The sequence below is a fragment of the Corylus avellana genome, chromosome ca1, assembly GCF_901000735.1.
Source record: "Corylus avellana chromosome ca1, CavTom2PMs-1.0".
Lineage (NCBI taxonomy): Eukaryota > Viridiplantae > Streptophyta > Magnoliopsida > Fagales > Betulaceae > Corylus > Corylus avellana.
The window spans coordinates 11237194-11247879 of record NC_081541.1 but is presented as its reverse complement, the minus strand read 5'-3'; the positions used below and the strand labels follow the sequence as shown (position 1 = coordinate 11247879).

General features: G+C 39.2%; 1 protein-coding gene across 1 annotated transcript; it reads right to left on the bottom strand.

Moving 5' to 3' along the window:
- Positions 1-474: 474 nt before the first annotated feature.
- Positions 475-1122, bottom strand: LOC132181045 (protein DMP2-like). Its single transcript, XM_059594129.1, has one exon. It carries the CDS (start codon positions 1120-1122, stop codon positions 475-477), a length of 648 nt encoding a protein of 215 aa, XP_059450112.1.
- Between the last annotated feature and the right edge of the window lie 9564 nt (positions 1123-10686).

The following is a 10686-nucleotide window of genomic DNA, read 5'->3' as shown; positions in this document are numbered from 1 at the left end:
TCACCTTGAATTTGAGGGGATGTTAAAATATATGGAAAAGATATAATATTTTTTGTATATTTCATAATTATGCTGATATCAAATATTCTATATTTATGGGTTGATTGTAATCAAATATTAGGAATGTAATCAAATCAATGAGATTTGATTACTATACTTGTATTTAGACATTGCCCTATAAATAGAAACTTCTGTAATGTAGACAAAAAAAAGTTAATAAGCACAATGTAGCCCTTAGGAGTATTCCGAATAGTGGACGTAGGTGTCTAACACCGAACCACCCGTAAGTTCTTTGTGTTCATTCTCCCTCTCTTTCTTCTGCTTAATATTCCCACATTATCATTATTTCAACATATTTATTGTTGTTCGTAGATTCCTGGTTGTGATGAATTGAACAACAAGCTGATCCACTTGTTACAAGGGATAAATTAGATTAAAAGTTACAATTTGAACAGCAACAACTATATAGATATGTCAAACCTGTGTATGATCAACAGGCCTCCCTTCCTTAGGTTCCCCGGTCAACGGTATTTCTGAACCGGAGACGTTGGAATTCTGTGATAAAGACATAGTTGAACGGTATCCAATTCCATTTCGCTTGCAAGGGTACAAGGGTATTAGCACGCTACAAACGGCACCGACAACTGCCGGCACGACCGAGAGCAGAGTCTTATGAGTTGACTCAGTCACCGGATAGAAGCACTTTACAGTATTTGTGTCCAAAAGCACCACTGCTCCGAACACTATCACAGCCAAAATAGCATGGACAAAGTCTGCAAACCCAATCTTTTCCGGCACCCGCAGGTTCACCTTCCCAGGCGGTTTTGTGATGCCATGCTCTGGCTCTGGCGGAGGCTCTGGCGGGGGCGAGGGCCAAAGACCACCCTTGCGTGTTACAAACCCACAGTAGATTTTGTTTTGAACGACACAACTGTCAGTAAATGTAGAAAAGAAGCAAGACAAACCGCAGCAGCCGACAAGAAAGGCGGTGAGATACTTGTTGTAGTAGTGGCACTGCCCATAGTTGGACAGGATGGGGCTGCAGAACTGGAACAGGAACACTGTGCCAGTGGGAAGGAGCTTGATGATGTCGCCAAGCCCCGCCGGAAATGCTGCAGCCATCAAGAATATTGTTTTCCAATTATGCAATGCAACCTACCTTGCATTTGGGTATAATTTATAGTACTCTTATTATTATTTATAGCCTCTTTTTTTTTTTGACGAAAAATATGAAATAAGAGAAATGAAGTATTGGATGTGGTGATTTGGTTTCAATCCCCCACCTCTCAAGTCACTCACGCAGATCCGCTAATATGGTTTGTTTTCTTCCTTGTGCAAGTATTGACTGGCTGGTTCAACCAACTTGGCAATAATGGCTGACTTTTCCTCTGTGCGACCTTCGCCACAAATGCGTAGAAACCTTGAGCGCTCTCTTTCTTTGAATTGTAAACCGCACTGACGAGGGAATACTTAACCAGATATTGATGAGCCCCACGTCGCTCCAACAGAGAATTCTCTTTTGTTTCTTTTTCATGAGGAGATATTATTGATTGCTTTGTTAAACATTTAAACATATCTTTGATAAAATGAATAGATGGGATTTATGAATTTAAGAATCTCAAACTTAAAGAGAATTTTAGGGATCTCAATCCCTCACATTAAGCCTAGACCAAACAATCTAGCCACATGTTGATAGCCAGACCATCCTTGCTACCAACTCCAACCTCTCCTCTATATATATATATATATATATAAAATGAATGGATGAAATTTATGAATTGATGAAATTTATAAAATTTGAGAATCTCAAATTTAAAGAGAATTTTAGGGATCTCAATTCCTCACTCTAAGCCTAGACCAAACAATCTAGCCACATGTTGATAGCGAGACCATCCTAGCTACGAACCACAACCTCTCCTATAATTATTCTCAATATATATATATATATATATATATATAGTAAGAATAATGACGTAGCAGAAGACTAAGATAACTAACCAAAGAGTAGCGTCTTTGATTCTGCAAAGAAAAGTGTCTTCATCTTGGTAGAACAGATAAAAATTAACAAGCTTTTCTACCCAACAGATAAAAACAAGCTCACGGGCTAAAAGAAAAATAAAACTCCGCAGAGTATTTGAGAAAAACTTCTCTAATTTGATAATAATTCAATGGATTGAGTTTTACATAACAAGCTAACCTATTTATAAAAGATAAATACTTATAGAGAAAGTAAACATAATCCTAGTTGTAATAGTAAACCTAATCCTAATAAGGAAATTAAGGAAACTAATTACAGCAAATCTAACTCTATTAAGGAAATGAATTAAAGTCTTAATCAAATAAAATAAAATCTTAATATAAAATTGACAATTAGTTGGAATCGTGACAATCTTTCCTTTTGTACTTTCATTGTCTGAGAACACATAAAATTCTAATTAAGCGGAACTGCTCCAATATTATTTTTGATGTTTTCCTAATTTTTGTTTTTACCGAAAATATAGTTAAATATCGTCCTACATCAAATAACTTCTATGTGAATGGTGCACAAAACCCCTCTTTTATGCCCACCATTCATAATCTAACACATGCATCAGCATGAAACATAATAAGAAAAAAAATGCAACCACACCCGATTATACCAAATATGAGAAAAAAAAAATTAAAAAATTAATTAATTTGTTTTTTAAAAAAAAAAAAAAAAAAAAAAAAGCAATATATATATTGAAGGGGTGGTTGGCTGGCCACCCCCTCCCCCACTTGGGGTGGTCGCTGGCCACCCCAAAGGGAGGTGCCCTAGGTGGCCACACAGGTCACCCCCAGGCTATGGGGTGGCTAGCGAGCCACCTCATGGCCATCTCTACTTCAATGGTGTCAAACTCTAAGGTTTTCTTCAACATGGAGATCGACTCCTAGCCCATTGGCTAGATCGTGATGGAGCTCTACGCCAACACCACTCTCTGAACAATAGAGAACTTTTGTGCCCTCTGCACTAGTGAGAAGAGATCCGGTTGCTCCGGCACAAACGGATCTCAGTTCTTCATCTGTACCGCCAAGATCGAGTGGCTCAATGGCAAGCACGTGGGCCTGGACATCGTGAGGGCGATCGAGAAGGTCGGATCCAGCTACGGCAGGATCGCCAAGCCCGTAGTCATTGCCAGCCACCCCATGGCTTGGATGGGATGGCTCGCGCGGGCCACCCCAGTCCATGGAGTGGCTCGCCGGCCACCCCCATGAGCCGCCGCCCCACTTTCTTTGGGGTGGTTGTTGGCCACCCCAAGTATTTACGTTTTTTTTTTTTTTTTAAATAAAAGAAATTAATTAGTTTTTTAAATTTTGTTTGTTTATATTTAGTATAATCAAGTATGGTTGTCTCTTTTCTTTTTAAGTGTAAGCTTAATATAATGGACTGAGGTGTCACCTCCTTATTGATGACACAAAAGTCACTTTTTGTGCCATGATCACACAAAAAATGCACTCATATATAATATAGTGGACTGTGGAGTGGTTACCTCGGGTTGGTAGTAGTGGCGAGTGGGGTTGCTTGACGGCCCAGCCTTTCCAGTGCTAGGGTGAGTCATGGAAGAACGTGAGGGGTGGGGGGAGGGTTCCCCACCATCACCCACGTAACGGATTTTTCCTCACCTGGCCGGGGGTTTTGGGCATAGCGTTGTTGAGTCATTTTCTTTAAAAAATTATTTGCCCTCACCAATTCTAATGAATTAATATGTATTGGGTTACAGCATAATAAACGTCAGAAAAATCTGTGACAAAACAAAACCAAACCGAAACACCCTTTTACCAAGAGAGAGACTCAGTGAGTTTCGTGGCATTTTACAAATATCCTTGATGTAAGTGGACCTTATAAATGCATACAAATATCCTTTTTTTTTTTTTTCTTTTTTCTTTTTTTCATGTGGAGCTCCCTTTTCCTACGAGAGTTAGCTCCTACTATCAAGTCCATCCTAATAACATTTTTTTTGTAGTATCCAATTATTATATGACATATCATCAAAATAAAAGTGAGAACAATCACACTAAATCAGAAGAAGAAGAAAAGAAAAAAAAAAACAAAAAGACCAGTAGCCGCCGTGGGTCTGGCCGGCGGTGAACGCCTCAAACCTCGCCGGCCGTGACCCGCCTCAAAACCCATTTTTAATACTTCAAAACCCGTTTCTAATGTCTCAAAATTCATTTTTGGATTCAAAACTAAAACCTTGAGGTAGAAGGTTAACCATTTAGGGATTTTATCACCCTAAAATCTAGTGTATTTTGTTCCAACTTATTTTTGTGCACTTTTTATGTTTTTTCTTATGTGTCGGTTATTGATTGGGGGCTGTAAAATGGGTGTTATTAAGATGGTCCTGATAAAATGTTTTCTCTTTTCCTATATATATGTGGTTTGAGAGTATTTTGAAATAATTTTTTTTTAAAAAAAAAAAGCTTTATGAAAAGAGAGAGTTCCACATGAAAAAAAAAAAAAGGATATATATATACTTAAAGATATATAAAAAGTGGGAATGCAAGCCAAATAGTGTTTTTTCTTTTGCACTTTAAATTTACTATTTTATCCTTACTCTTTGTTCATCATGATTAAGTTAGCTAAGGTTATTTTGTCTTTTGACATTTCTTTAGATTGCGAAACTACTAATTTGCCATTCCTGAATCTAATGAATTTAAAAAGTTGTTTGAATATTTTTGTCTTTTATTTAAATTTACTATTTTATCCTTACTCTTTGTTTATCATGATTTAGTTAGATAAGGTTATTTTTGTCTTTTGACATTTCTTTAGATTGCGAAACTACTAATTTGCCCTTCCTGAATCTAATGAATTTAAAAAATTGTTTGGATATTTTTGTCTTTTACATTTAAATTACCATTTTGCCCTTTAAGTAGGTAAAGAGTAAAACTTTTTGAGAGAGATTTTTTGGTCCTTTATGAAGGAAGCTTCAGGAATGGGTGAGATTGAGAAGGAATTAATGGCTATTCAGAAGGAATGGGCAAGAAAGAAAGGCAATTTTTTTATTTTTTTTTATTTTTCAATTGCAGAAGTGTACAGAAGTCAAAAACAAAATCTACCTAAACCGATTTTGTATTCAGAGAAGGAATGGAGGAGAAAAGAGTAAAAAAAAAAAAAAAAAAATCTACCTAGAACTATTTGGATTCAGAGAAGAAATTGAGGAGAAAAGGCGGAGAATTTTTTTTATTTTTATTTTTTATTATTTCTTATCAACCTCTTTGTCCCTACAAAGAAAGAGTACAAGAGTAGAAAAAAAAAAATCTGCCCAAAAATCCATCAATTTACTCCCACTTCCCCTCCTATTTCTTTGTTAATTTCTTCCTCTCTTTGTCAAGAACAAAGAGAAAGATCGAGAGAGACGAGCGGAGAGTGAGATGATGAGATAGAGGGAGAAGCTGAGAAACAAACTAAAGATAACTATTACTAGATATTGCTTCCCCACATTAGTGATTGGGTAATCCTATTGCTGGTTTTTTTTTTTTTTTTTTTGTGTGTGTGTATGGGAAGTTGATTTAGTGGTAAAGTATTGACCTTTGGATGATTGGTTTCTTTCTATGATTTTTAACAAGTTTGGGTATGATTTTTCCTGGCTGAAATTTGATGGGTTTTTTTTAATTGTTTCTTCCTCTCTTTGTCCAGCACAGGTTAGTGATTGGGTATTGCTGAGTTTTTTTCGTGGGAAATTGATTTAGGATCCTTTCTATGACTTTTATAGATAAATTTTCAATTTTTCCTAGGTAAAATTTGATGGTTGTGTTTGGTTGGAAATGTTCTTGGTTAAATCTCAACCTTTGTTTGTTTTTTATTTAATCCTAACCGTTGGGAGATTTAACAACACAACACAAAATAGTTTTAGATTCCGAAAATATGATTGGATTTGTTAGGAAAGTTCAACTATATGTACCACATGACTCAATTACTTAAAATTACAAATATATCATAAATTTAGAATTTTTTTAATTTTTATTTAGAATATATTTAGAATTTAATATAATTATATCACATGTATGTATAACAAAAGATAGTAATAAGTTTGGAGTTCATATTTACTCAGGGTCGACCCAAGCCTTAGGCGGGTTAGGGCCCCGCCTAGGGCCCCTAATTAAAAAAAAATTAAAAAAAAATCAATAAAAAAATGTTAAGCCATTATTATCGTTCATAATCTTTAATTAAGGCCCCTAATCATGGTAAATAAATAATTTTAAAAAGGTCCTCAATTTAATAAGGTTCAATTAATGAATCCTAATAAAACAATTTTCATAAAAAAAAAATTAAATACATATTTGCTGTCAATATATACGCTTTAATTAAGACCTATACTTAATTTTAAAAAAATGCATTAATATTTCCAACATTCCCAAATAAATAAGGCTTAAAAAACCAATAACAATAAATAAGGGAATCAAATATCCAACCCTAATTATGTTGCACATGTCTAACCGAAAAAAAAAAATAAATAAAATAAAATAAATAAATAAAGAAGATTGTGTTTAATGTTTAAAATCAAATGGGAAAAATAAATAAATAAATGCTAGAAGATGGAAAGTTTTTAAAATATTTTATTCAATTACAAACTCCTTTCTTTATAATTTTTCATTTTCTCCATTTTCAAGCCTTATTCAAATTTGAATTATTCTCTTCTTCTCCATAATTTCGTTGTTTGCCACCTACTCAGTCTTTAAGTTATTAAAATCCTTCTGTAGTTGATCAGCGATAAAAAAGGTTAGTTACCAAAAACTCAATCAATGACTTTCATTATTATTTTTTATTTGATTTTTGAAAATATTTTTACAATTAAGAACAACGAAAACATTTTTGGTTTTATTGAAATAATTCTTCTCTCTAGGGTTTCCTTCCGGCACCTAGAGGTGAAGCTTTGTATCCCCCGTCCTTAGGGTGGAGAGGGCTTTGTACTGGAGCAATCGAAGGGAGAAGTGAGGAGCAATGGGGAACACAGCAGAGGAATTATCCCGTCTATGGGAGAATCTTACGTTGATGGACGAGGAGGGGGCTGACCTTACTATAGGAGAGGCAGACATAGCTCCTGTGGCTGCAAGGGGAAACGCCTGTATTGTTGGAAAACTGTTAGCAGATCGAATTGTGGGAAAGGACATTCTCAAGACACCGTTGATCCGAGCTTGGCACCCGTCTGATCGGGTTACTTTTAAATCGTTGGGCGCTAATCTGTTCATTATAGAATTTGCGAATGAATGTGACAAAATCCGCATTCTGGAAGGCAGGCCGTGGAAATTTGATGATCATCTTTTTGCGGTCGTCGATTATGATGGAGTTACTTCACCTTTCCAGTTGGAGTTCGACAAAGCTTCATTCTGGGTCCGTATGTTTGGGCTCCCTTTATCCTGCATGGGTCGAGAGGTGGGAATGAAGATTGGGGCCTCGGTGGGAGAAGTTGAAGATATTGACGTTACAGAGGAAGGTGTTGGGTGGGGGGAGTTCCTGAGAGTTCGTATCCGGCTAGATCTCTCCAAACCCCTCTCACGCGGAAGAACTATAAATCTGAGGGGAAAGTCTATGTGGATTGCTTTCCAATATGAGAGGATCCCATGGTATTGCTTCACTTGTGGAGTTATTAAGCACGGAAAGAATGGGTGTGGAGGACCAGCAGGCAGGAGAATCCATGGGGTGGAAAAGAAAGTGGAGTTCGGCCCATGGCTTCGGGTCCCATCACCAACACGAAGATTTGGAAGGGGAGGAGGATGGGCGACAGGGGGGAGAAACAGTCATGTCCACCCAGAATTCTCTTCAGGAGGTCCTGGACAACAACGCAGAGAAGGGAATGGCAGAACAGGGAAGGCGGAGAATGACCAAAGTGATGGAGGATCATCTGAAACGGCAAAGACTCCGGCGAGGGGTATTTCGGGCACTCGAAGTCATTCTGATTACCCCAATTCAAGGGGCGAAGATCCTGGAAAACTTCAGTTACGGGATGAGGAGTTTAATGGAGGAGAAGATTCTGGCAATAATGAAGGAGATTATGATTTGGGTCATAATGGAGTGGGGAGCAATAATATAAAAGATTTGGGAGTTATGACACGGAGCCAATCTTTAACTGAGCCTCTTTCCAGTGGGGGGAAAAATATCTATGTGGGCCAATGGGACTCTATTAAAGAAAAGATGGTGTGGGCCACAATAGATAATAACACCAAAATAGATGGGCTTCAAGGTGGCGAGACAAGTGGGAATTGTGCACCTCTTACAACTGACGGGCCTGCTAAGGTGGCTCCAATGTTTGTTTTCGGAAACTCAAAGGTCCAAGGCAGCACTGCAGTGAGTTCATCAAAGAGCCATAGATCGAAGACCCCAGTTAAGAGACAAAATGCTAAGTACTCGATGGGGCTGGTGCAGACGGTGTGTGCTGACCAGGGGGACCTCGGTCAGGGAAAAAGAAAGAACCTGGACAGGGCTGGAGGAGATGACCGTGACACTGAAAAAAAGAATAAAAGAGGTAGGGGGGATGTGAGCTATGGAGGCGAAGGTACGGCGGCGGTTGCTTTGCAACCCCGCCATCATACATGAGTCTTTTAAGTTGGAACTGTCGAGGGCTTGGGAACCCTCGAACAGTTCGGGACCTTCATCAAATGGTGAAGGAAAAGCGACCCACGGTGGTTTTCCTTATGGAAACCAAGGTGCACGACAAGAATTTGGATTTTTTGAGGATCAAGCTAGGGATGCATAATATGTTTGTGGTGGATAGTGTAGGGAAAAGCGGAGGCTTGATCCTTTTGTGGAAAAATAATTTTATGGTGGAGATACAAAACTATAGTAGGCGACACATCAATGCAATCGTACGCACGCATGCAAGTGGAATGGAGTGGAAACTCACAGGGTTTTATGGCCATCCCGAGGTAGGCAAGAGAAGGGAAGCTTGGAGCCTACTTCGGTACTTATCGTCGTTTGCCCCTACTCCTTGGCTGTGTGTCGGAGATTTTAACGAGATAATTTGTATGTCCGAACAAATGGGAACTGTTGCAAAAACAAGAAGACAAATGGAGGATTTCCAGAATGCTTTGGAGGAGTGTAGGCTCAGTGATTTGGGCTTCCAAGGGTCTAAATTCACTTGGACTAATGGTAGAACGGACAAGGAGTTTACGCAAGAACGTTTGGATCGGGCCGTTGCTAACGCTGAATGGCTTTCAACCTTTACTTGTTCCGAAGTGAAGGTGCTGGCTAGGCGCAATTCAGATCATAATCCTCTCCTCCTCTGTCTCGAGGGCTGTGGCGTCAGGAGAAGAGCTGGCCGTCCATTCCGTTTTGAGGCAAATTGGGAGTCATTTCCAGATTTCAAGCAAGAGGTGGGCAAAAGCTGGTGCATGAAACAAAGGGAGCAGAATCCACTGCAGAATGTACACGGGAAGCTCCAGGCTTGCAAACGCTCCATTTTGAAATGGGTTAAAAAAACAGTCCATGTTACGGAAGATATTATTCGGACCAAAACAAAAGAACTTGAGGAGTTGCAACAGGTGGAAGGGAGCATTAATTTGGAGGCTGAACGTGCTCTAGTGGAAGAGGTGAATGGGTTGTTGGAGCAAGAAGACACAAAATGGAAGCAAAGAGCTAAGGAGAATTGGCTTATCCATGGAGATCGTAATACGAAGTTCTTTCATGCGTGTGCCACGCAACGGAGAACTAGTAATACCATCTCGCAGATTGTAGATGGAAACGGCCAAACGTGGGATACGACGGAGGGGATTGAGAAGGCTTTTGTGACCCATTATATGAGCCTCTTTAGTTCGGCTCGGCCGAGTGCTATTGCTGATTGTATAAATGCTGTGGAGCGAAAGGTGACCAGTGAGATGGGCAGCAAACTCTTGGCACCCTTCACGACAGAGGAGATTGGAGTTGCACTTAACCAGATGGCGCCATTAAAAGCACCAGGCCCGGATGGTTATACGGCCGGATTCTACCAAAAGCATTGGAGTACGGTAGGCCCGGAGGTATGTGAAGCGGTCCTACATTTTCTCAATTTTACTGTTATGGAACCTGTTGTTAATACAACTCACATTGCATTGATTCCGAAAAAAAATAATCCCCAATGTGTCTCTGATTATAGACCTATTAGCCTATGTAATGTATTGTATAAGATTATATCAAAAGTATTAGCTAATAGGCTCAAGAAGGTCCTCCCTCATGTAATTTCACCCTTTCAAAGTGCTTTTCTTCCAGGGCGTCTAATTACAGATAACATACTAGCAGCGTACGAAACTTTACATTCCATGCATACCCGTATGTGGAGCAAGGTCGGCTACATGGGCATTAAGCTGGACATGAGTAAAGCCTACGACAGGGTGGAGTGGGTGTTCTTGGAATCAGTAATGCACAAGATGGGGTTTCCTGTAAGATGGGTTCAATTGATCATGGAGTGTGTCCGATCGGTCACTTATGCTATTATAGTCAATGGGCAGCCGGTCGGCCATATAGTCCCGGAGAGAGGTTTGAGACAGGGGGATCCTTTATCACCATATCTCTTCCTGATATGTGCAGAGGCGCTGAGTTCTATGCTAAGTAGAGCGGAGGAAAATGGGGTTATTACAGGGGTGCCTACTTCGAAGAATGGCCCACGACTTAGCCATCTCTTCTTTGCGGACGATAGCCTTCTATTTTGTAAGGCTAACTCGGTGGAATGGAGACGGCTTACTAAGATTTTAGAC

Bases quoted from the DNA above. Each gene is read 5' to 3' on its own strand.
- LOC132181045 (XM_059594129.1), bottom strand. From the start codon at position 1,122: ATGGCTGCAGCATTTCCGGCGGGGCTTGGCGACATCATCAAGCTCCTT.